The following is a 26,760-nucleotide window of genomic DNA, read 5'->3' as shown; positions in this document are numbered from 1 at the left end:
CTCACCGTATCATGTATCAGGCTTCTTTGCTATCTCAGAGCAGAAAATCTTCCTGTGTAATCACCCTCCCCAAGTTTCCAACCCTATTATGAGAGCTCAAGCAAAAGCCACGTTGCAGGGGTTGAGTTTGGGCTGCTCTTGCATGAACTCTGATCTGTTTTGGCGGGGGGAATGTTCAAGTGATAGAACAACAAAAAAAAGCCTCAAGTTGCACCAGGGGAGGTTTAGATTGGATATTAGGAAAAACTGCTTCACCAAAAAGTTTGTCAAGCACTGGCACAGGCTGCCCAGGGAGATGGTGGAGTCACCATCCCTGGGGTATTTAACGGATGTGTAGATGTGGCACTTACGGACATGGTTTGGCGGTGGGCTTGGCAGGGCTGGTTTAACAGTTGGTCTCAACGATCTTAAAGGCTTTTTCCAACCTAAATGACTCTACAGTTCCAATTTCTGGCGGTGAGAGCTGAGATGAAACGGGAGACGTGGCTCCTGGCTTAAGGGAACCAAATGCCATCTGTGTTGGGTTGAGCAAGCTTGCCCTGTGCCTGCTCCTGCTGCCCTCAGCTCTCACACCAGGGCCACCCATCCCTGTCCAGGCCAGTGGGACTGGCTGTTACCTTCACTCTTGCGAAGAAAGGGTCCTTGCCCGTCTCCACCAAGTAGAACATGCTGGTGTGGCTGCAGGCCTCCTTGGCCACGCTGCGCAGGTGGAAACGCAGCGCGCTGCACAGGTCTGCGATCATCTCCTTGAAGGCAGCCATCCTCCCGGGGAGGGATGTGCAGGTCCAGTCACCCGCAGCCTCCATGTGCACCGGGACCGGCCCTCTGCCCTTGCTTCCTGCATCAGCCCTGCTCAGCATCACCTTGTTGAACTCGGCGTACTTGTCAAGGATGACGGCGATTTCCCCCTCCGAGTCCTTTAGCTTATTAGCATATTTGAGCTTGCTAAGGTGGGAAAGAGCCGCATGGCCCTGGCTCATGGTTTGGGATCTCACCCTGCTCCTCTCATTGCAGAAGGTATCCTGCCACGGGGTACATGGGTCCCCATGCCAGCCACTTTGCTGGTGCTGGCCGAGCCCGCTCGGCCATGTGTCCGAGGGCAGGACAGTCACCTGCAAAGGGCTCCTGCTCCGCGGGGAGAGCGAGACGGGAGCTTCTTGCACAGGCAATGTCTCAGACATCACCAGGGGAGAAAAGTCTTTTGGAAAGATGCTTTTGGAGGTAGAAAAGGGTGGTTTCCCACTCCTTAGGATTTGTTTTAACTTATAATGGAAACGGAGACACTCCATGTCCAAAGTGTGCTGGGTAATTTCCTCAAAACCTCTCCAAGTGTCCATCAGTGACCCTAACAAATGAGACTGCCCCGCACAGTGGCTGCGCCTCGACGGCTGCAAATTTCCCATCCTCTCCTGGCACTTTTTGGTGACCACAAAGTTCTGGTAGTCCTTGACAATCCCCTGGCTGTCCCTAATATTGACATACAGTGGAACGTGCCCGCTGCTGGTTTCCCCCCGGCTGATCGGCCAGCTGTGCTCAGCCTGTGAGCAGGCCCCCTCCACACCCAGCGAGCCCCAGTCCCCGCTGTGCCCCTCTGTGCGCACCGAGCTCGTGGAGGAGGAGTCGCAGTTAGTCCTTGTGCCTGCATCATCCACAGATCTCGTGCCGTAGGAACCCCTGGCTGCAAGAAGGGACTGTGAAGTCCCCCCAGAGTACTCCTGGTCTGAGTCACTGGAGGAAGTCTCAAACAGATCTTCAAAGGTCAAGCCCGTGTGTCTGTCTTTGCTGGGGAGCTGCTTTGCCCTTGGCAGCACGTCTGAAATATCCTCAGCATCACTAAGGCTTTCTCCAGAGAGACACCTGTGTGCACGTAATGGCAACACTGGCAAGGAAGGAGTGGGGATTTCTCCTCCCAATTCCATGTTGGCATGGTGCAGATCAGCAAATGTGTCGGATCTCTCAGCCTCATGCTCACCCTGGTTGCACACAGACTGAGGCTCACACAGCGGCATGAGCGACTCCCCTGCTGAAAAAGATGCAGGACTGGCAAGAGTAATGCTGCCTCCTCCTCCCAAATCCTCAGGCAGGATGGGTTCCTTCTCGTGGCTCCCTACTACATCTGCTGCATGGCCCCCAGGGCTGGCACACCTAGGGCAGGTGTCCACGCAGCAGAACCATGCGGCACCATCTGGAGCCGGACTTGTGCCAGGAGAGAGCATCTTGGAGTGCACACCAAGGACTGAGTCTGGCTCAGCACCGTGCAGATCTGCCTTGTGACCATGCAGAGGAGATGGAGGCATTGATTCCGGGTCATCTGACACAAGTACATCCGCAGAGGAGCTCCCCGCTAGTTCTGCATAGCACAGACCCATGTCTCTTTTCACCTCTTCTGCACATCGGGGCTTTAAGGAGCTGTCTGGGCTCTCAGCAGCCACGATCACCTCTGCGGCATCTACTTGCTTGCAGGACTTTCTGTGCTGGCACAGGACTGCCCCCCCCTCACTTTGCTCTAACAAACTGGGGGGGGTGTCTGTGTCTCCGCCATGGGGGAGAGGGTCCTGCTGGCAGGGAGAAGGAGGACATGAGCCTGCACGGGCAGGTGGGAGCCGGCTGTCTGGGGAGCTCTGCTGCCAGCTGGGGTGATCCTTCCTGACAGACATCCCTTCTGTCACCAAGGAGGAAGGCTCTAATTCCAGGAGGTGATGAAGAGAGGTCTCTGGCTCCTGCAGTGTGTTAGCCACCATCACTGTGTCAATTTTGTCACTCCCAGGGGACTTCTCTGCACCAAGGCACACATCATCATCACTCTCCCCAGCTTCAGAGTCACCTACTAAGGCTGTACAATTGAAAACAAAGCCCTGGCCATCACCTGCTCCCAAGGACTCATCCAGCACATCTGTGCAGTTGGCAGAAGGGCCACTAAGCTGGTTTTCCACCGAAATGTTGTTCTCTTCTTGGTTTGATTCACCAGTGCTCAGCGAAGTGAGGTCATTATAAATGTCACATCCACACCTTTGGGAAGGGCACCTGCTCCCTCCCAGATTGCTCTGTGATGGAGACTGGATGCTTGCCATGGCCTCCTGGTCCTCTGGGGCAGCCTCAGGATCTGTTGCTCCATCAAGAGATGTCAGGCAGACAGAACTGGAGTCAGGAGACAAAGTTAGTGACAATCCCTGGCTGCACAGTGACTCGAGGCCAGCTGTGCTGGCAGCTTTGCTCCCAGCAAGTGCCCACCTTTCTGCAGAAGGCGCACAATCCTTGTCTTTCTGCTCCAAGCCAACCCTCAGAGCCTCTCCAGCAGGTCCCAAGTTGCCTGTAATGCTGTCTGGCTGTGCCCCACAGACAAGGCTCGGATCAGATGGTAACGGCAGCATCAACCTGCTGTCACAGGGTGACCCCACATCGGCTGGACTGGCTGGGTGTGCCAAACCAACATTGTTCGTTTCTGCATCTGGGGTGTCCAGAGCCTCCCAGGGTTCTTGCAACATGTCCAAGCTTGGTGCCACCTCAACAGAAAGGCCTTGAGGGCCAGTCCCAGTCCCAGTCCCATCTGATAGTACTGGTGTTGATCTGCCTGGGCAGGGGGACGCTAAGGTGGTGGGGCTGGGCACAGGGCCCTCTCCAGGAACACCAAAGTCCTTTGGACATGTCAAATTCACTGGCTTCTCTTCACTGTGTTCGTGCTCCATGTCAGCATCACCATTTTCAGAAAATGACAAATCAAAAGGCCCCAGGACTGCTCTTTCATATTGAGGGTCATCTTTCCCTTTTTTTTCCTCCTCCATCTCTTCCTCCTCTATTTCTGAATGTCCGAAGGGGTCTTGTGATTTCCTCTCTTCCCCACTGGTTCCATCAGGGTTTGCACTTTCGGGACTTGCTTCTAAGGGCACGGAATCACAGTTACATTGTGGTCTGTCACTGGTGGCCCAGCTGGAGTCCTCAACCTCTGTACAATGCTCAGCACCTCCCATGCTCTCTCTGTCCTCAGAAGGGCTGAGGTCACCACCTGACCCTGCTGCCCACCCGCTCTCCTGTTGCTGTCCATGTCCATGTCGCACACATGGGGCAACTCTCCAGGGAGCTGTACAGGAATTCAGAGCTTGGCTGCATGGGTTTTCCTTGTCCAGTGCAGCTGGGGGCTTGCTGGCATTGCCAAGCTCATCGGAAGGGCTGGGGGCTATCACTGCATCTGGCAGTTCCTCCTTGGGCAGCTCCACCTGAAACAACACAGTTCAGACGTTAAAGGGAGGCAAATGCAGGAGCTGACACCCCCATGCAGGAGGACAGAGATGTTTTAAATGCTCAGACGTTGCAAGTACAACCACTCCAACAGTTTGTCTCTAAATTAAGTCCAGGTTGAATTCTTACCCCATGTGAGCCACTACCATCGCCACTGCAGCCAGCAAGCAGAGTCCCACAGACAGCTGCGGGAAGGTTTTGAAACTTTCTACCTTTTTTACACCATGAAATGGCTTAAAAACAGGCCAAACTGTGCAGAAGCCATCAACCAGTGCTGATGGATGTATATATGTAGCAGCATCCTCTTAAGCCTTACCCTTACTTGAGTTTATCTGTCCAAGCAAGCTATATGGACACTATGGACAGCAATCCCATACTTCCTGCCAAAACTTTGTGCCTGCGCCACAGCACTGAACCCAGGTGGGTAAAAAAACACTGAAATATTTTTTCCTTCGTGAAAAACAGTTGCAGCCCTATGGCAGCTGCCCATTTGTTCAGAGTGGAAGTTTGAAAGGAATTATTTTAGTTCAAAAATTCAGGCTTGAAAAATGTCAGCAGACACCCATGTTTTATATTTACCCAAGTACCTCTGCTTCTGGCCATCCACAGACCATAGAAACTGTAAAAATTAATTTAGAAAACCCTACCCAAAATGGAATATTAACTAACTTCACCAGAGGGGCAAGGGAAACGTTGCAAAGCCCTGCACTGCCACCTGTGTGGGGGAACCCTCTCCAAGCCAGCAAACCTCCACCCTCCCAAAGCAACAGAGGAAAGGCTGTGCCATGTCCCCCGACACGCCTGGGCTGGTGCAACCATGGGCAGGCAAATGCAGCTGCCTACACGAGACAGGCAGGGTTTTGAGTCCTGGTTTGGAGTATTTGCTGTTCCTCTTCTCCCTTAGTCAAGTGCAGGTCTGAGACCTCATCTAAGCTCACACAGCTTGCAGCTGAAACCAGGAACAAATGCCGAGCTCAACACTTCAGTTGCTCTAGTTCTTTTGAATTCTGCCTCCTTGGAGAGCATCCATGTCAAAGCCCTGCTCCCTTGGACAGAGATAGATACAGCTCATGCCAGAGCCCAGGGATGCCTGCTCAGTCCAAGAGGACACCCAAACCCAGACTGAGGCCTGAAAGCTTCTTTTTTATGGCACCTCTGAGCACGTCTGCATGGCAGTCATTTGGGGCAGCTAAATGCTGGGGGATGTTTCTCTGTCCTGCTTTGGCGACCCCACTACCTGGCCCTAAGAAAGCCCTCAAGCATGTCTGCTCCACTCCTCTCAGAAGATCCTACTCCTGTAAGTGCAAAATGCATTGTGTGCCCTGGAGACTTATACCACCCAAACCCCAAGCTCTTACCGCAGCGATGGTGGAGACATCATGCATATGCTCTTCGGAAGCAGCCGCTGGCTGCCTGCCGTTCACAGCCAGGCTCTCATCAGCATGTTCAGCAAGGGAAAGGTGCTCAGAACAGCTTGTGGAGGAAGGCTCCTCCTCCCCACAGGGCAGCTCCCCTGAAGAAGATGATACTGTACTATCAACAACACCAGGAGTAGCATCAGTCTGAGAGTCTGCAGGGCTCTCCTCTGGGTGGAACGGTCCCTGGTAATGTGTGCTGCGATCCACAGAGCTGCTGGGAGTCTGGTCAGGGTCTGACCGAGAGTCTGCAGGGCATGTCTCCAACCCAAAACAGTCTTCACCATCATCACTCAGCTCAAGAAAGTCCCCAGTGCTATTTATTGAGACATACTTCTCAGGGTTGCTGTGCTCCACTACCTTCCTCGTGCTGCTCAGGAATTTGCTGGGTTTGCTGTAGAAGAGAGCCACCCACATATGAAGTATCAGCTTCATCTCTTCCACATCATCGGGCAGATCAGGGTCCCAGGGCCTGGAAGAGAAAACAAACACTGCCTGAAACGTCTTCATCCTCCCCCCCAGTTGACTAGCACAAGGTAAATCCCCACAGTGCTAAGCCCCAGTGCAGGGGGCTGCAAATGTCCAGCTGCAGTCACAGATCACTTGATGCAGTTTCCAGCTTGTTACAAAAAAGAGAAAGTCATAGCTATGAAGGAGGACTTGGGTTCATGGCTTTAGGTACCAATTCTAGCTGCAAAGCCACAGGAATCATAAAATTATAAAATGGTTTAAGTTGGAAGGACCTTAAAGATCTTCTAGTTCCAACCTCCTGCCAGGGACAGGGACACCTTCCACTAGACCAGGTTGCTCCAAGCCCCATCCAACCTGGCCTTGAACACTTCCAGGGATGGGGCAGCCACAGCTTCTCTGGGCAGCCTGTGCCAGTGCCTCACCACCCTCACAGTAAAGAGTTTCTTCATAATGTTTAATCTAAATCTACCCTCTTTTAGTTTAAAACCATTCCCCCTCAGCCTATTGCTACAGGTCCTACTGGAAAGTCTGTCCCCATCTTTCTTACAAGCCCCTTTAGGTACTGGAAGGCCGCTCTAAGGTCTCCCTGGAGCCTTCTCTTCTCCAGGCTGAGTAGCCCCAACTCTCTCTGCCTGTTGTCCTAGGAGAGGTGCTCCAGCCCTCTGACCGTCTTTGTGGCCTCCTCTGGATTTGCTCGAACAGGGCCACATCTTTCCTGCGCTGGGGACCCCAGAGCAGATGCAGTACTGCAGGTGAGGCCTCACCAGAGTGGAGCAGAGCAGGAGCATCACCTCTCTCAACCTGGCCACGCTGCTTTTGGTGCAGCCCAGGATACAACTGGCTTGCTGGGCTGTGAGTGCACATTGCTAACTCACATCCAATTTGTCATCCACCAGTATCCCCAAGTCCTTCTCCACAGGGCAGATATGCCAGCTTTAACACAGAACTTGGCACCTCAGCATGAGGAAAAAGGCAATTATCATGCAAATCAAAGCAAAAAAGTGCACAGAAAGCCCCTTCCAAAAGTGCTCCAGAGGTCCAGCAAGAGATGTCTCTGCAGATGGCCTTCCAGACTGACTTACCCATGCAGGGCACGGATGACTGTTTTCTCCAGGGCATCGTTGGTGTACCTGCTGTCCAAATTGAAGAGATACTCTGCCTCCCAATGGCACATCACCTTCACAGACTCACCACAGATGTTCACTGTGTGGGACTTAGCGAAGTCCTCCTTCAGCCTGGGGGACAGCAGGCTGCTCCTGCGCCTCATCGCCACGGCCTCAAAGGGCCGCTGCGGGTGGCTGCTGTTCTGCTGGTGGCAGAAAGGCAGGACTTTCCCAACCAGGGGACCAGCTCGGGTGTTCCTGGTACCGTTTCTAGAGGGTGCTGGTCCAGGGTAGGCGGCACCTCTGGGATACACGTGTTTCTTTGAATGCTCAGGCATCTGCGAGGCGTACGAGTGCTCAGCAGAGATGAAGGAGTGCTTGTTTACGTCAGCAGCTTCTTGAGTGTCTCTGGGAGGCAACACATCAGGTTTTGTGGGGCTGGGGCTTGTATTGTTGTTCTTGCTGAAAATCCCAGGGCTTTTCTCCCTGGGAATAGAGGCCAAATCATTTAAGTCTACTTTTTCAGCAGGAGGAAGCTTCTGGTTCAGTGATGCTTTGCTAGGAGAGGTGGATCCCTTTGCAAGCTTGTCTACCCTGTGGTATTCATGGTCGGAAGCAACACGCAAGGATTTGTGCTTGCGATGACTCTGCTGCTCTTTTGCAGAATGTCTGGTGGGGCTGCAGGACACAGCAATCATCCCACTGTCCCTGGGGATAAATGAAGGGATACAAGAACCCAGAGCCAGATCAGCCAGCAAGTTCAAGGCATGGGACTCGTAGTCATTCCCCTTCAGATCAAAAACAAGATCAACCCCGCCTGGGCAAGTCTCACTCATTTGGCTATCTGGTCCGTGGCATTGGGAAGACACTGCGCTTGGGACGACAGAGAAAGGCTGCTTCAACTCTGTGTGAGAAAAACAAAGTCAGAGAACAAACAAAGGCCACACAGCTCTGCCTTGAGAAGGGGACCAAAGCAGGCTTTCAGTTTGGCAGGAAAAAGCATCTTTCCAACATGGAATTTGCACACTTAAAAACCAAAAATCATCTCCATGGTCATGCAGGCCACGGCTATTACAAAACAATCCAGAGCTGGGAATCTAAGCAACTTCAGGAAGGGGGTTTATCCTCAGAAATAAAATGCACAGAATCCAGAGTGAATAAAATTTCCCTTAGCCTCTGTGCACAGGGTAATTCGGCCACTTAAATAGAACCTGAGATATTTCAGGTGTTTCCTTTATCTTTTTTTATTTTGCTTTAAATTTTCTTCTAGTTTCAGTATTTGCAATCTTCACAGATAAACCCTGTGCTATGCTTTCAATAATTCACAGTTAAAAAACCTCCAAAACTCTAAAACACAGAGAAAAACCACCCTGCCCTCATGCTTCCCACTGCACACCCTCTCAAGAGCATAACCTGCCCCTGAGCTGTACCTCAGAGCACACGCAGAAACCTGGGGGCTCTCAAAGGCAGCCAGAGCACAGCAAATAAGTGTTCATTTAGTTTTCAGCATTAAAAATGCCCCTCACCATGGCTAAAGGCCCATGTTCGTAAAAACAGTATGAAGTCATTAAATAAGGTTAATGCCTTCTACTAAAAACCAGCATAAAAATCTCTCTTCAAGTAAAACCTTATTAAATCACATCTGTGCTAAAGTCCTATGTGTTACATTTAATTTCCTTGAGAACTGCACAGTAAGACATACAAATTGAGTATTTCTTACTGCTAAACACTCTTACTTTACATTTTTGGCAGACCCTGGCATTCAGCAGGACCGATCTGACACCCTGCCCGTGTGAGAGCACAGGCCAGATCTGCTCCAGGAACCCCATGTGGCAAGGGCAACAAGAGGTGGTGTTTGATACACACACACTGCTGATAAGTGCCACGTTTCAGGAACACGTGGCAATAAAAGACCAAGAAGAATGGATAAACTAAGCAGAGGTGGCTAAACCAGTCTTCAAAGGCTCCACCTCCCCTGGGAAAGGGAAAAAGACAGACCACAGACAGATCCAAAAAAGACATCAAAGCACGAGTGTGAGAAAACACAACAAATTAACAGAAAATGACTCTTCTGTTCCATCATTTATTTTGGCACTGTAATACTGGTTCTCAGTTTAACAGCAGGCTCACAGCCAGCACCTACAGACACTACATGCAGGGGCTGTCCATGCTGCCTCTTTAAATCCACTGCAGTCTGTCTGCAGAGGCTGCAACAATTTGACTCTTTTTAAAATGACCAAATTTACAACTTAATGAACTAAAAATCTAGGCAGATGCTGGCTATGAGCAGAGGTTATAACACTTTGTCCACGAGCTGCCTCAACGCAGTTTCAGAGTTCAGCAGTTAAAAATCAGGCTTTTTAAACTATTCGAGCAGTTTGCCAAGGATGCAAACAGAAGGCTTAGGAAAGGACTCAGAAGAGACCCTGTAATGGTGATTTGCACATTCACCTTTATCTTTTACACTACTATGCATAACTGGGTGCCTGCAGGCTGTGGGGCAGCAGCACCCAGACCCTCAGCACTAAATGCTGTAAGGCCCTTTGTCTGCTGCCAAACGTGCTGTTACTATCATCTGGTCGTGACCTGACCATGATGTTTGATGGCCTGGCTTTTAAAGGAAAGATTTCCACAGGGAACAGCACTCTTACCACTTTCTGCTTGCTTTTTGGCTTGAGGTTTCGATGGGTTGTTAGCCACTCTTTTTAGAATCTTACTTTTCATTGGCTTCATGATGTTTTCAGCAATAGGAACCTTTTTCCTCTCTGGGTTCTTCAGTGTCTTTGGCCTCTTTGTTTCCAAGCCAGGATCGTCAGGAACTGAGGTTTCCTTCTGAACAGGTTCAGACTGTGTTTTGTGCACAAATTCTGCAGACAGGACCTCTGCACCTGGGACAAGGAAAAGGGAGGGCGTATCTTTTGGTTTGAGGCATATTCAGATAAAAAGGAGTAATTGCAAAATATGCAGTTAAGGAATGTGGAAGGACTGCTTTAGAAATGATTGGCAGCAGCAGAACAATCTTCAATAACTTGATTTATGCATCTGATCTTTCAAATGTGTTTGCTGCTGATCAGTAAGCAGTTATTAAAAATCAAGCATCACTTCTTAAGCTCATTAAAAGCCTACTATCTTGACACAGAATAGGTGTTCTCCAGGGCTAAGTCACACTAATTCCTGCCTGTCACACTTGCACCCTGAGGGTACTTATTTACCTCTCCCGGATCCATCAGCAATGCCACCCAGGAGCGAGTCAATGTGCCCTAGGACAGAGCATGATGGACTGCGAATCAGAGCTGACTTCAGCTCACATCAAGCAGACGCCATGCCACCCCCTGTATGCACAACAGACCATTCCCACAGCTGCTGCCGCTACCTGTGATGTGTGCAAATGCAAGGGGAGGTCACCGAGTACGACACTAACTCTGCAGTCCAGTGGTCCTTTAGATGTTTTTGGCCACCTTTCAACACCAAGGTTGAGATTCATCTCTATCCACTTTGACTGTCTCTACAAATTAGGTGGAGGCTCAGGCTGGCTCAGGACAGGCTTAGCCTATCCTCGGCAGCAAGACAGGAGCCTTCAGAGGACAGCTTATGCCACTGAGACACCTTGCATGAGCAGCTCAGGCCAGCTGGTGAAAGGGCTGGAAGGAACATCCTAGGAGGAGCAGATAAGGACTCTGGGTTTGTCTAGTTTGGAGAAAAGGAGGCTTAGGGGCAACCTCACTGCTCCCTACAGCTTCCTGAGGAAGGGACACGGAGAGGGAGGTGCTGATCTCTTCCGTCTGGGATTCAGTCATAGTTTTGGATGCCCCATCCCTGGAAGTGTTTAAGGTCAGGTTGGGTGGAACTTTGAGCAACCTGCTCTAGCGGAAGGTGTCCCTGCCCCTGGCAGGGGTTTGGAAATACATGGTCTTTAAGGTCCCTTCCAACCCATTCTATGATTCTATGATATCAGCTTTCAACAGAGTAGGTTGGGTAGGATTAGTCCCAGACTTCTAGTTTCCTCAAGGTCACAGCAAGAAAGTTGACTCTCAGGGAGCCACAACATGACTATGCAGGGTGGCTGGTTATCTACACAGCCTGTAATGAGCATGGCTTTGGCAACTGCTCCTTCCCTGAGCCATCGACAGCCTGCAGACAAAGGATGCAATAACTGTGACCTGGCTGACATCCCTGTGAAGTCACCCGTAAGCAAAGGAAGGTAACAGCATGCACCACTGCACCAAGTTTCAGGCATCTTCACCAAAATCCCTTGTCATAGCCCTGGGCTACCTCCCAGGTTGAACAAGAGACATCACCACAGACCTATTTGGATGCTCTCAGGAGGTGTCTGCTTGCTCTGGGCACCTGGGGTGGTGGTGAGGGAACATGGCTCCTAGTGAACCCTGAATATCCCAGCTGGATACTCCAGAGAAGCAGGAGGAAGTTAGTCCTGTTTATACAACACTTACCTCTTTTCCTTCTGTGTGGAAACTGCAAATTAGCTAATTTAAGCATGGGCTCATTGGAACTGGCCACAAACCCTGGCTTTTTAGGAAAAGAGAAAGCTATATTGATTTTTTTCTTCTTGGTTGCCTTCCTGTTCCTGCCACTGTCCCCGATAGCATGCATTTGCATCTTGAGGGGAGACCACTTCTTCCTGGTGCTGGTGACAACAGCTCGGTTGGATTTCCTCCTGCTCTGCTGAACCCATAGCTTGCTTGCTGAGTTGACATCTTTTACGGGCGCTTCACCACACTGGTCCAGCCCCACTGCGGGCTTTGGGTTTTCACTTTTTATTTCTGCTGCTGTGTTGGGAGGAATAGGGTCCAGTGGCACAGCTGAAGAGAAGTCCACTTTACAATCAGCCTCTGAATTGGAGCAAAGAGACTGAACAGCACCCGTGAAACACTCTAAGGCAGCTGACATTTCCAGAGTATAGCTGCTGGGATCAGAGAGATAATGCTGCAGCTGGGAGAAGGACTGCTCTGAATGTTTTTTGAAGGGGTTAGTACATTCATCCTCAGTTGGTGAGAGGAGAGAAGAAAGGGGAACTTTGCTGTTTTGGCCAGCGGTGGGCTGTGTACTTTGATCGAGCTTTGCATATTCCTGTAAATGCTGTTTGATACGTATGCTGGTACTGACTGAGTCCCCCCATGAAGAAATGGTGGTTTTCTGTAAGGCATAGTGAAGCCCAGGCAAAACTGAAGCTATTTTTAATGAGAAGTCACTATCATCACAGTCTTCCCTTTCATCTTCTGGATCGTGCTTTTCAACTGCGAAAGGAAAATAATAGAAATTTTACTTATAATAAAAAAGGATTAAATTTCCCAAATCACCTCACTGTTACATGCAAAGGGAACATGAAAGCTATGAAAAAGCCCCAGAAGTCAGTCTACAAAAAGCTAGCCCTAGAGCAATGTCCTGTTTTGATGGATGCTTGTAACTGCTGAAGGTAAAAAAGAATTGCATGTGGGAGTCAAAAGTGGATTAAACTAAGATGAAAGACTGCTGCTCTGCAGGAAATTACAGGGTGAGATCGCACACATAGTGGCCTAAGTCCCTTCACTCCAGCAGTTCTGGCCAAATCCAATATTTAGGACAGCCAGGGCTCTGAAATTACATGGGTTTTCTTGTTTCTTTTTAAATCTGTATAAATGCAGGGTTGTCTGTGCAGGGTGTTTAGACTAGCACCATTTTCAGATCACTTGTGTTGTTTATGTCCTGTTCACATGCAACTGCCAGCAGCTCCATATATACCAGCATGGGTGGACGCACTTCACATGAAGATACCACATTAGTGCTCTAGAGTGTGATGGGGAACACAGCCTTCTCCAAGCAGACCTAGGGACCATATAAACAAAGAAAATGAACCCTTGGGTAATTTTCTAAAGCTGGAGGACTGATCCTACTGAAAACAGATGGTATTTCTCATTTCATCAGGACTAACACCCTACCATGTACAGCACACAGTATCATAAAAGTTTAGCTCCCAATAGGGATCAATATGAGTAAGTCCCAAGGCTCGAGGGTGCCCACCCTCACAGATGTCACCATAGAAGTAGGCTCTGCTTGGTACGGCAGTGTCCCTTCAGTGTCCACAAAATGCCTGGACAGCCGGTGTGATGTGCAGAGCCTGTTGGATGAGCTCCCCTTCTGCCCCAGCCAGACTTATCCAGCTTCATCTGCTGCAAACCAGCAGTCTGATGACATTGGCACTTTGCACCCGTGGGCTTGGCCCATCTGTGTGTTACGATCCGACTCTAAGGTTTCTTTTGGCTGCAGGGCCAGGCTGACAACTCCAGTGCCCTTCCCCATCACGCCTCTTCCCAGCAAGGCAAAAGCATTTCTCTTCCCCTCCCAGATGTGCGATTTCATCGCCTATTGGCATGGCTTGCACTGGCAATGCTGGTCCTTGTTACTGGCACGCCCAGGCATCCCTGCAAGCTGGCTCCCAGCTGCCTGCCTCAGGAACGCTGCGGCACATCTGCACAGCGGGCTTGTTACGCCTGTCCTACATTCCTCCCAGTGGCTGTCTGGACAGGAAAGGAACAGATTCAGAGGATGCTTGTTTCAAAATGCGAAACATTATTCATGCTTTGAGTTGGAGCTGAGCGACTTCAAATGTGTCTGTCCTTCACCCTCCTCTTCTCTTTGCATCTCCCTTGCACCCCTGTCATCTTTGGTGACTGTCTCTTTTCAACCCCAAACCCCTGCACAGCTCTGCTTATCTTCACAGAAAGGAGAAGTCCCGAAGGAAAAAGGGGTTATAATGCCATCATGAAGAGGTCTTGGACCCAGGGGACTGTCAGGGCTGGCTGGGGAAACGCTGCTTGCGTAAGCATAATGGGACAGCACATGCAAGGAGTCCTGCTGGCACCAGAGGGGAAACATCTGGAAGCCATCAACATTCAGATCACAACACGTAACAACACTGAGCGTTTACTCAACATTATCCTCTGCCCCGCCTCTTTGCTTTGCCACCAGCTGCTCTGTGGCTGCCCAGGCTTCACCACCTCTTTAGCACTGCCACCAGCCACAGGCAATGTATGCTACAGCCCCAAACCTTCCTACCAACTGGCTGCTTGCTCCTTAAGCCTGATGCCCACTCCTGACTCCACCACCTTCCTCCACAATAACCCTCTTCAAGACAAAGACCTCCTCGACCTGTTCCCTCCCCCTGCCTACAGTGCTCAGAGTCAGCTTTTCAGGAATAGGTCTCTCTGCTTTGCAGGGTATTATCTGCCTGTTGAGGGGCTGGTCAGCAAGAGCTCAGTATCTGTGTGGTCAGTTCCCACCTCCAGTCTGCTCTCCAGGCATTCTTCGCCTTCACCTCACCCAACTTCAGGCATCACAGCAACAACCTGATCCCAGGTTTGACCTGGCACTTTGGATCTTCAGTCTGCCCCAGAAGCCTGTCTCCCTCCTACACCTAGAAAAGAAACTAGAAAAGTTGCCACACTAACAAAGCCATGAGCAGTATGTCCTTAAAGTTAGGTCAACCAAATTCAGGTATTAAAGCACCCCACATGGCCAAGTTACCATCATGTCTTCACCTGACTTACAAGCCCACTTTGTACGCAGCTCTTGAAGGAGAAAGTTTATAGCTGGAAGTTGAACACCGACAGAGACAAAGCAATCCATGCTCGGATGTGCTGGTGAGTCTTGTCAGCTCTTCTGCCGATTTATCTTCCAAGGAGGGGAGACGGGTATGTCCTGTGCAGCTCCGTCAGCAATGCAGTCATTTTGCAATGCAACTCACAGAGGCAGACTGAAATACCAGTGTGCGCTGGCACACACAGTCTCTTGGCTTGTCCCCAGGATGACTCAACAAAGAGCAAGCCAGAAGTTATGCAGATCAAAAGCCCCCTGTTTATATGTTGCTTGGGGATCTGCAAGACTAGAAGTATTACTGGTGGAGTGGACGCAGCGAGAAGTGTGCAGATGAAGCTGTCCAGGGGAAGCAGAGCTGTAACTTTTATTTATGTCCACAAGAAGAAATTGTAGTGTGACTACTTCCACATAGACAGTGCAGCAAAAAGCCAACAGTGAAAACGAGGCAAATTCAACAGAGGTTGAAGCTCATTCTTATTTCAAGATCTGCATGTTCAAACTGTGCAATCTTTGTTTTCTCTTATTCAGCACCTCTGTGTTTGTTCTACATGAGAACCAGCACATTTTGGGGCTGTAAACAGCCTGGATTCACCTCTCAGATCCCAGAGCTGTAACTCACCTTGATGGCAGCAAAGCACTGCAGCTCTGCCCCACACCATTTCCCTGCCCATCTCCTTCCCTCCTGTCATGCACCCTGATCAGTCATCATGGCTTTCCTACCAGTATTTACAGATCCTGCAGCAGGGAAATCACACAATACAGCTCAGCCTCCAAACCCTCTTTAGGAAGCAATGCCCCTTCCCCACCCCTCCTCTCCCCATGCCAGCAGCAACGTTTCATTGTTGTCCAGTTCACTAGTTATCTCAACAGAAAACAATTCAATTATTTTTTAGGGCAGGCTTTTTTCCTGCTGGTATAGCAAATCACATCAGCTCCATGCTGGGTCCAGCAAGTGCCATATGTCATTTCACCCCCTAAGCATGGCTCCAGCGCACCTCTGGGGATGTAAACCAGGCTCTGCAGGAGTCAGACTCCCAAGTGCACGCATAAGACAGTTCAGGGAGTGGATGCTGCTGAGAGGGAGCAAAGTAATTAATTGTCACTCCTATCAACTTCTGGCAAAGGGGCAAGGATGTGCAGTGAATAGGTGAAGCAGGGAACCTGGTTTACATCACCTTAAAACGAGGCATAGCTACAGAGAGAGGGAGAGGGCTTCTCTCTCCTCTTTTAACACTCTTTGCACTAAAGCTGTGGGTGGGTCTGAGCAGAGAAATCAGCTCTTATAGATGAACATGTCTGTGAGGACCCTCTGGTGAGGATCCCACACCCAAAACACAGTGTCTGAAGCCAGCAAAGGGAACTTCCCTACCTCCCAGGCACACCGACCGGGATGAGGTGAACAGAAACAGGGCCAGGAGACTGACTGGTTCCTTGGGGTCAAACTCTGAAAAAAAAAAGCAACAGGTTTTGTTTAGACTGAGGGTGCCCACCCTCTGTCTCTAAAACAGAGCAGGATGTTTAAGCACAGATAGTAGTTTCTATGCAGCCATGTCTTACCATCATCTGATGCCAAGGCGGAAGAGGCAAGGAGGATAAGGACTCCTTGATCTTGTAAATATTTGATGATTGCCTGTAACAAACACTTACAAAGTTAGAGCAACCACTCCCCTCCCTCCTTAGCACACTTTGTATCACTCAGCAGGACTGTCAACAAGCCCTGATTGCTGGTGAGCGTGTGCCAACACCACCAGCTCATTCCCTGTTGAGGACACTTTGTTTCATGCTACTTGGGTCAACTGGGATCTGCAACCAAAAGTGTTCCATTGTATGTTGTCACATAGCTCTCAAACTCCTTCCATCTATTTCTTAAGAAAGAAATATGTCTAGCCAAACTAGCTGTACATAATGAACAAGGTTAATAATTTTAGTCCCTTCAGTTCAAAAGCTCCTGGGCATCTCAGCCAGGAATTGCTTCCCACAGCTCCAGGGGAAGGTTCTCCCAGCAGGGGAAATAAGGCTGGACCACCAGCGTCTGACAAAATACAACACCATTCCAGCCACAAGCCTGACAGAAGTTAAGGCCATGCAGCTTGCGTATTAGCAGCATCAGTATCAATGAATATGTGAAAAAAAAAAAAAAACTGCTGAGTCTAAGAGACATCTGCAACTGTCTCAGAGCTGGATGACCGCACATCTAGAAAGATACATGCATTTATCAAGGCTTTTCTTGTGTTTGGGTGTTGCTTGATGCCTCATCGCAGAGCTTGGCTTGGACTGCCTTTCCCTCCATGGGGAAACACATCTTTTCAGGAAACTTAGAGAAACTGAATAACCCTAGGGCTTCTAATGGTCTGTGAAACTTCACTGATCCCATTCACTACATTCAGATAACAGAGAATTGGCCAAATGCCCACAGCCTCAGTTCTCCAGGACAGCAGAACTTTGGAAACGCTGAACAATGTCAGTGTAAGATTCACTACTCAGAGCAGTAGCTCCTTGCTTGGGTTATCTCAAGCCACCAGAGCAGAAGGGATAAAAGCCAGTACCCCTGCTGCATAAATCCAGCTCAACAAAACAGCTGTGGTTTCTCATCGACAGGATGATTTTCAGGCAGGTGAAGAGGAAAGTCAAGTCATTAGGCAGCAGCCACCTGACACAGAGCTAAGAGACTTGCTCATGGAAAGGAGTACAGCTAGCCTCAGGCAACCCCACCTGGCCCCAGCCACCCTTTCATTTTCACTTGGGCCCTGCACAAAGTGGGGTGCCTGGCTCACACACCACTGAAAAGGGAAGGAGATGGAGGGCATTCTTCACTTGTGCTTTTGGGAACAGCTGCCAAAGCAGATGCGCCCATGGGCCATTCAACAGCACGCTAAGGGGAGGGAAGAAGCACACCCCAAAGGGGCCGTCACTGTTTCCTCGCTGAAATAAGGGAGATACATTTGTCAAACTGGATTAATCTATGAGGGTGGGGAAGCTCTACAGAAACAATGCTCCTAATGGCTTTCAACACCAAATTGATCATGGCCACAACTCAACCAGCTCATTTCTGCTGACCCCTCTAGTGAGTCCAGCTCTGTTGGGCTTGGCAGGATGCATGTTAAACCCTCAGTGGCTGCAAACATGGTGTAATGCACCAGAACAAGCAGTTGTCACAGATCCCAGTAAGAAAAGCACTTGGACTCTGAAAAGTGTTGATTAAAGTATCTTTCATTGGTGCGAAAAGGAGAAGAAAAGAGGGATAAGCTTACGTCCCTTCAGATGCCAGGAGCCTCAAGATAAGGTGCAGCATGGACAGATCTGTGCCCCAGCCAGAGGTCCAGCTGATGCTGCACACACAGTTGAGGGGTCCCTGCAGGCGAAGGGACATTAAGGTTGCATTTGCTATCCTCCTTATTTCTTCTCATGTTGTTACCCATAAAAGATAGTTTAATCAATTCTTTAGGGAGTTTGAGTGCTTTTCTTATAGGGACCTACAACAAACACTTGCTGTGGTATGTTACATGAGAGAAGCTGCACATCAGCGGGCAGCTCTTCAACACTGCTGCACAGCGACAACACTTCCAGGCAGTTCACGGGCTGCTGCCAACTTAAGAGTGAGGGGAGGATATGCCCAGCCAGACATGAGTTTACAGCCATGAATTTACAACCCTGAATCTACAGATGTGAGAGAGCAACCAGCAGCAGCAAAGCCAAACCCAACCTAACCACAAATCCCAGTAGAGACACAGGTGCTGTGCTCCACAGGGGTGAGGATTATTCCTTGGAGTCACAAAGAGGTGTGACAATCACACTGGGAACAAAAAGACCCCAGCGTGCTGGGAAAAAGCCTTTTCATATAATATATCACAAGGGAAATTCCCCATTAAAAAAAAAAAAAAAAGGATAAATCTCAACATTTTCAGAGCTCCCAGAAGCCCATGAGGTTTCAGCTGTGTAACCACGAGTGTCCAGCTGAGTGGGGGCTACTTTTCAGCCATGAGAGAAAAAGGCAGGCACATGAAAGTGTGTGTTTTTTGCTTAGTAATTATCATTTTGGCATTGTGGGACTTTGCTTCTGCTTTCTTAAGATATATATGATCCCCTTGCTGTCCTTGTCCACCATGCTGTTGACAGTGCAAGGGGAAAAATCACTAATAAAGACAATAAAATAATCTAATTTGGCATAAACATAGCCAAAGGTGAATTCTGCCTGGCATAATGCCTTCTGCTCAGCAGGGCATGCTCACCCTAGAAGTCAGGTCCCAGCTCATAGTGGGTAATCTTCAGTTAACAGTTTAAATACAGAAAAGACTAAACTATGTTTGAGAACAACAAAGCAGGAAAATAATACCTAACGCAAGGAAATTAATTTCATTTTGCATTAGTTCAGAATCTATGAATAATGTTACCAAAAGTTCCAAGAAATCATTTAAAACAGGGGTCCTCAAACTATGGCCCGCAGGCCGGATACGGCCCCCCCCCAGGGTCCTCAATCCGGGCCTCGGTATTTACAGACACCCCCCCACCGGGGGCTGGGGGGTGAAACCAAGCAGCTGCAGATGACTGCCTGCCACTGCATCCGTGCGCTGGCCCCCTGGTTAAAAAGTTTGAGGACCCCTGATTTAAAAGGCCACTTTCCTCCCAGAACGACAATGTTTTAACATACTTACCAAGTCCTTTTCTTTTAGATTTTCTAACAACTGATCCATTTTATATTGATCCTTATTTGATATTTCTACTTCATACAGACTGAAGTAAACACCCTGAAAGCAAACTGCAGACAAAAGAAGAGAGAATTTGATGTTGAAATAGTGCCTCTTGCATGAACTGTAAACAAGTTAAGTGCTCCTGGACCAGGAAGATGTGTGAGCAATTGGTGGAAGCACTGGGTTTAAAAATAAAAAAACCAAACACCTTTTTTTTTTTTTTTTAAATACCATATAAGCTGGTATATGCATTCATATTGCAGTGAGTTTCCTTTTCAACCCATGGTTCACAGAATATGTTTCCTATCTTACCCCTGCAGCTAACAGAAGCAATTTAACTAATGCTGCGTGCTTCAACAGAGACAGGGAGCCTTTCAGGAGGAAATACCTCATTCTAACATACCATATCCTCTTCTACTATGGAGCATCTTTACTCCACACACTGATCCCCAAAGGAGTTTAACAAAGGCAAGATCTTGGACCCAACTTACCCTCTGAATTTCACAGCAAAATTCTTCTGTTCAAGTATTTCCTCTCTTGCACCAGCTGATCTTAAGACTGTGGCTCCATGACACCTTCATCAAGTGTTGCTGTGGCCTCCCCTGACTTCTCCTGCCTCCTCCCTTGCCCTGGCACTAATCCTGTGTCCACCTGCCCTGTGAGCTGAATGCTAACCCCCAAACCAGGCTGGCTGTCAGCTGGCCTGATCAGTGCCCCCGACCTGGCTCAGCAGAGCCAATACATAGATGGGAGGCAACACTGCAGCAGTCCCCACTTACTTTGGTGCAAGATGACATGGAAATTTACCTGGACCCTCTGCAAACTGCATGCAGAGCTCTCCATGTGCAACCTGCTGGTATCCATGCCAATAATCACATCCACTGCAATGCACCGTCATTCACAGCCACTGGGAGCTCAACACCTTGGGGCTGAGAGCTGCCAGGCTCATCAAAACTCCAGCCCAAAAATCAATCAGCAGTATGAACCACAAAGTGTAATTAGACACAGGTCGCCTCCTCCCCAGCCTGCACTGACCAGGACAGAGAGTGGTTGACTATAGGCAAGCAGGGTCTCTTAGCACTGCTAAGGGGAGAGTACAGTCCTGCTCCCTCTTCCCCAAATCTGTGCTTTTATTTGCTGATTGCTGAGCCTCTCCTTGCCTCTCCCTAAGGTTTCTGGACTCCTCTCCCCTCTCACGCTGCCATTCACTGTCAGTCTCCTTGAAGTGAGAAGTAGGTTACCCATGACCCAAAGCTACTGCAGGTAGCCACATCTTTTGGCTTTGGCTGGCAGCTACCCCCACCTGCCCTGATGCAAGACACACTGGGTCAGATCCCAAGAGGTGGAATGTCCCTCACCTCACATGGAGATCATGCAAGACGAGGAAAGTTTGTTCCCTTGCATTTGCTCTCAGTTTCACCATGTCTGGTACCTTGCAGGATGTGAGCCCGGGTCTCAAAACAGGGTCTTCTCACCCTGTCCTGTCCTAGGAACAGGCTGATTAAAGGGTTTCTTTGGGAAGAGGATTACATTGTACCAGGAGACCATGTAAGTGTGGACAGGAAAACATATCTGTGCTGCCTTGGCATTTTTCCTTGTTTATCTGCAATCAACCACCCTTCGAGACACAGCACCCAGTGCCATGTGAACCTGAACTCTGACCCCCCGCACCAATTCCTGTGGCATAGCACAAGTATACGTTACTCATCATGCCGAGAGGTTTTGCACTCACCTTCATTCTCAATGTAATTTCTTTTCCCAAATGCAGCTTCTGGTAGCTTTTTCTTCAAGTCGGACAAACCCATGACATGGGTAATGTCCAGGTTGGGAGGCCTATGGGGATAAAGCAGTAGCTGGTGAGATCACAAGCCTAAAAGGCTCTCCGGATTAAGCACAGAAAGTTCTGGTTGCCCTGTCACCATGAAACCAGAGAAAGTAGCTCTGGAGAACACTGGAGAAGGTGCAGCTTGCTTAGCACTTTGCTGATTTGAGGATCCTGTTTGTAAACATCTCCAAACACTGATATTGTTGACTGTGTTACTGGCTGTTTCAAATTGCTGCCTGCTGGCTGGATTTTGACTGCTGAAGGTTTTAAGTATCTTATTAGTTTTTTGAATGCTAGTTACCTCAGTATTTTATTTGCCATTGTGCTGATCTGTAAACACAACTGGCTGATCATATATGCACCATCAAGAAGCCCACTTCTCACAAGGAGAAGAATCGTAAGCAGGAATAATTGATTTGGAATAAACATCCCAAAGCAGTTAACAAAAACAGATGACAAAATACAGTTGTTTCCAGCTGCAGTTCAGGACCTGATCTCATGTCTTCATCCAGCTATTGCTGTGACACTGCACCGCCAGCTGCCCAACACCACTTTCCTAACACTGATGATTGCCCCCACAGTGCAGGTGGTAGGCTGGTACAGCTGCATGATGCTGATCAATGAAAGGATGGGGCAGGAGAATCAAAACTGGCTTTGCCCTGGTTCAGACACCCAAAGATTTAATGCTTCACACTCCACAAATTGCACAGAAAGAAGAGAAAGGGGCAACTTACAGCTGGGCTGGAATCGTGGAACTGTATGGGGTCCTTAGGGCGATGCTGCACAAAAGCTGGCCCCGGATGGAGAGCTCCCCCCTCCATGGGCAGTACAACGCTACGGGCAAAAGGGAGAACAGCTCAGAGAAAGCAGGAGAAGAGAGAAGGGCAAACAGAGAAAGGTACATTTATAAAACAAACCCAATCACCAGATGCTCCTACCTTTGTGATTAAGCTCAGGTCTAGAGAAAAGGGAGAAAAAGAGGAACATTTACCAATGGGAAAAGTAAAAACAGCCCACAAAAGCAACTAGGTATTTTGGAACGACAGCAAGTTGCTTACAGGCTCTCTATAGATAAGACGGGCATTTCCTTCAGCTCCCTGTACCGGCAGGTGATGACTATGTACGGGCAGATCTGCCTTGGCCGCTCGGCAGTGCTGCCATCGGACACTTCATACACATAATACTGGGATGAGAAGGGAAACAGATAAAAAAACCACAAGGTGAGAACAAGCGAGGCACCTGGGCCAACACTGCGTTCCCCTGCAGACCCTGTTTGCTGCCTGCACAGTCCTGTTGCAAACAGATACCTGGCTCTGCTCAAAGGCTTGGCAGTGGCTGGTCTTTGATGGTGTGTTGTTCCTGCTCAAGGCGACATGGCAGTCATAGCCAGGAGATGGGCAGGTATAGCTGGTTGTGTAATTCTCAGAAATCACCTTGACCTTCCCCTGTGCCAGAAAATTAACAAAAAAAATTTAAAATAATAAGAAAAATACACACAACTGTTCACAGAAACTTGTTTTAAAAGACCTCCTGAATCCTCCATTTCCCCAAAGACAGTATTGCTGGCAGCCCCATATTCCCCACCACTGTGAGGGGGTTACATGCCTTTGTGTCCTTCCAAACATGAGGGCCTGACTTGGCAGAACTGGGCACGGCAGACAAATCTGCTCTGCTTAGGGGACCAAATGGGAGCAGTGTGTTTTCAGTGTCAGCTACAGAAAGCAGGAACCAGTGGGAAGGGGAGAAAGGGGCCACATGCCAGCCTCGTGGAGGAACAGAATGGGGCTGTGATCTGAGCCACCTTAGGGCTCTCCCCTCAAACCCCCAAAACACATGACAGTTCAGGGGAAAAAGGTGACCCTAGGGGGAAATTCTGATCTCAGTGGTAGAATTTGGAAGGTCTTCTGCATCCTCTGCTGCCCTGCAGGCCACCAGTCAAGCCCAGCTGGATCTCTTGCTTTCTAACCTAACACATCCCATTGTAAAAAATCCTGACGAGCTCTCAACAGAGCCTATTTTACATCCCACCACAGTTACAGGCACCATTATCTCCTTAAAAACTCCTTGTACTGTATAGCGGCTTCTGAAAACTGTTCCACATAAAAAGCAAGATTTGTATTTTACCTTAATTAGCTTACAAATGACAATATAGCCTGATTTTCCATGATACCACGGTCTGGGATGAAGACAGTCTGCATACTTGGAAATATAAACTCCTATGAAAACAAAGCAATGCAAGATAATGTAAATCATCTGTTGAATAAAGCTGATTGCCAAAAAAGCCCTAAAGAGGACCCTCTTGCAGAAATGGGAGTCTCTGCAGAGCCAGTGCAGCAGATCAGAGCAGCACTTGCTGCCATAGAAAGGATGAAACTCTTTCTGACTCTTTTTCTTTTTTTGACTGCTGGTATGGAACAGCAATTATATGTTTTTCAGGATCAGCTCTAGGAAATGAGTTACCTTGGGTTTCTCCTGGGAGAAGTAGCCAGCTAATGTTGGTTTTGCCCCACATTACATGAAAACATACTGAGTGAGGGCTTGTCTCTTACAGGAAGATCTGGTGAAGGGCTTCCAGGTCAGACTCCACATGGGGCAGGTACTTTGCTCAATATGGAGTCACACAAAGACAATGTAGATGTTTATACAGAGGAAACACACACTACAAGGGTATGATAGCAGGCCCGTGGCATGGCACAGATCCTCCCAAGTCCCTTCCTTGGCTCTTTACGGCCCTTCAGCATCCCAGATGCCAATGTGAACCTTCTACCCTGTGACAAGGCCTATTCTGACATAGCTTGTTCCCATTCCTTCTCCACACTAAGGGCACATCATATGTGGATTTACTGGGGGCATGGGAGGGTTGGCTCTTCACTCCTGCTTTATCTTTGTAGACAAGACGGGTAGAGAAGTACCTGGAGGGGAAACAGGGACTGGGCAAGGGAAGGGCTACAAAGAGATAAACCACAGTATTAATCTCAGTCCATCAGGATTCAGATAATACACCCAGATGAATAACACGTTCTTGTTTGGGTTTGCATTCACTGCCATTGACTGCTCAACCATTAGGTGTCTTGGCCTGCAAAGACTTCTGGGATGAGTACTGGGAGATGATCTGCTGCTGGCAGAAGAATTTCTCTGAGTGACATGTCCTGCACTGCACATCTTGAGGCCCCAGACCTTTGGACAAGGAACAAGCACATACTGGAAAGGGCTTTGACATGTCATGATCTGCTCTGGTTATTAACAGGATTGTTGGCAAAAGCTCAACAAATGGACTCTGAAGAGCAAACTGGTGGGAAAAGCTGCCAAAATGCCACTTTGGTGACAAAGGATTAACAAGGGATAAAAAACCTGAAAAGGAGAGATGAATTGATGATAACATTCCCTGGGGAAGATCGCATCTTCATCTGGTTGAAGGGGCAGAACGAAAACACTGCTGCTTGCTTGATCCAACCAAATGCAGTTTCCCATATAAGAAACACAGGTATTTCCATGAATCTTTGCAGTAAATAACAAGGCAGTACTAGGAGTTTGTCTGGGCGTTCGCTTTTATTTTTGAAGGAGTCAATACCCCCAGAACAGTGAACAGATCTTTTGACTTTATGAATGGAAATCTTACCTTTTGCTGGGTCACCAAGCGTGGAAATAGAACTGCTGTTTACACGGAGGCCTGTCTGACACACCTCTTTTGCCTTCAAAAGAAGAGACAGCCTCTTTTACCATCTATTTTCAAAGATAAGGGGGACAGCTACTGAAATCTGTAGCACAACAGTTGGTAAAAAACTTGCAACAGGCAAACAGGTGCCACAAGTCAATTAGAGACCCTTACAGTCCCAAGACACTTGAGGTACAAAGGAAACTAAACACAACGTCCACAGGAAGAAAATTTGTTGTTTCAGGTACAAAATACTTGTTTTTATCAAGTGTTGTTACAAAAACCTCCATGGAAACAACAGCTTAGAAAAATCTGGAAAAAATCCAGCACCTCCAGAAACCACCGCAAATGTAAGGCTGGACTTTGCACTTTCTTTGTCTGTGCAATTTGTGGAGAGATAAATGCAACGTGGATGCTGTGAAGGCAAAGGATATTTGCTACTCTTGTGTTCACCCCTCCACAGGCACAATTATTCCCTTGGGAGCATCTCACCGGCTTTGATTTAATCCATGTCCAAAGCAGATTCATTAAAGTGTACTAAGTCCAAATATATATTGACCAAGGAGTGACAACAGGAGCAGTCTGAACTCATATTATGGGAGAGAAATAAAAGCAAACCAGTCAAACTGTAGTCAGTCCCTTTATAAGCAACATGGGGCATGCATCGCACCTAACTGCTACCTTCTAAAAGGCAAGTGTCTATCTTAGACTAAGCCAGCTAGACTTCTCCTCTGAACAATGGAGAGGTCCTCCAGAGAGCAATTTAGGCCCAGGATTTTAGATGCCTGTATTAAATGAGGTCCAGCTGTGTTCTAGAGAGCTTCCTCTTTCCTAGGGTCTGTACCAGGAGCTCAGTCACTCAGCACAGCCTGTTAATTTCAAACAGCCAAAACTAAGCCGGACAATTCTTGCAACCAAACTGAGACTGGAAGTGGTTTATTTTGCTGTAGCTCAATCCAAACTGAACAGAACTAAACCACATTCAGGCCATTCTCTTCCTGAACAAAACCGTGTCTACTGTGATTTAGCACGGCATCATTAAATCACATTAAAAGTGAATTCCCACTAGATTCCCTGAACATCCTTGTATAGACAAACTCTCTTCACAAAATCAAAAGCATCCTTGAGAAAACGGGCAGGAATAACTTTCCCAATAGCTATGTCAGGCACTCTCTCCAACTAGCTGGCAAAACCAAGGGAATTTGCCCAAATTACCTGACAAACTCCCATCTTCTGTAACAAAGCTGCTTTTCTCTTCTAAGCCTACATGAAAGGTTTCACCTGGCTGGTGACAAAGGGAGACTCCTTTATCTCCCCTGCAGAGGGCAAAGTAAGCAGCGAAACCTCAAACAGTAATTGATTGGAGAGATGCAAAATAGGATTCATCACTAAAACCTCCCAGGAGCTGCTTTCAGAACTTGTTCTTGACTGTTTGCGCAGTAGTAATTGCACTGGTAACCACAGTACAGCAAGCCAGGACACTTTAGTCAACAGATCTGCTGGGCTTTGGTGGGACAGAGCACACATGCAGGCACTTGGCATCAAACTTCTTAAGCTGAATAAATGTTTCAGATTACCTCTTCTTCATTATCAAACAGGAGAAATGCAAAGGTCTCCTCCAGCTCCTCCTGGCTGTACCCAGCGGCTTCCTTTGCTTGGGCAAAAGCTTTCAGCTGCAGAGGACAACAACACCACTTTGTTCTAGTCTGTTCAAGCCACAGCCAAGTGACACGTGTTCATGGTGTGAGGACAATGTATCCCAAGTACCTCCAGT

General features: G+C 48.5%; 1 protein-coding gene across 7 annotated transcripts in view; it reads right to left on the bottom strand.

Annotated features, from left to right (window-relative positions):
* Positions 1-26,760, bottom strand: part of TASOR2 (transcription activation suppressor family member 2) — a 43,548-nt gene that overhangs the window by 5,683 nt on the left and 11,105 nt on the right. For 2 of the 7 annotated variants that reach the window (XM_080390655.1, XM_080390656.1), the window contains exons 3-18: positions 26,564-26,659; positions 24,951-25,023; positions 23,456-23,547; positions 22,639-22,776; positions 22,390-22,514; positions 22,270-22,289; positions 22,066-22,165; positions 21,239-21,339; positions 19,471-19,574; positions 16,376-16,448; positions 16,188-16,262; positions 11,677-12,480; positions 9,877-10,113; positions 7,205-8,129; positions 5,595-6,123; positions 618-4,214 (exon numbers count right to left, since the gene is read on the bottom strand). In XM_080390655.1, coding sequence (XP_080246781.1) covers positions 618-4,214; positions 5,595-6,123; positions 7,205-8,129; positions 9,877-10,113; positions 11,677-12,480; positions 16,188-16,262; positions 16,376-16,448; positions 19,471-19,574; positions 21,239-21,339; positions 22,066-22,165; positions 22,270-22,289; positions 22,390-22,514; positions 22,639-22,776; positions 23,456-23,547; positions 24,951-25,023; positions 26,564-26,659 — 7,089 coding nt within the window. Of the gene's footprint in view, positions 1-617; positions 4,215-5,594; positions 6,124-7,204; positions 8,130-9,876; positions 10,114-11,676; positions 12,481-14,502; positions 14,637-14,769; positions 14,883-16,187; positions 16,263-16,375; positions 16,449-19,470; positions 19,575-21,238; positions 21,340-22,065; positions 22,166-22,269; positions 22,290-22,389; positions 22,515-22,638; positions 22,777-23,455; positions 23,548-24,950; positions 25,024-26,563; positions 26,660-26,760 lie in introns of those variants that run through there. The other 5 variants (XM_080390659.1, XM_080390657.1, XM_080390658.1 and 2 more) reach the window with 5 other exon arrangements.

Source organism: Falco punctatus (genome assembly GCF_963210335.1).
Source record: "Falco punctatus genome assembly, chromosome: 6".
Classification (NCBI taxonomy): Eukaryota; Metazoa; Chordata; class Aves; order Falconiformes; family Falconidae; genus Falco; species Falco punctatus.
This window is presented reverse-complemented; position numbering and strand designations above follow the sequence as displayed.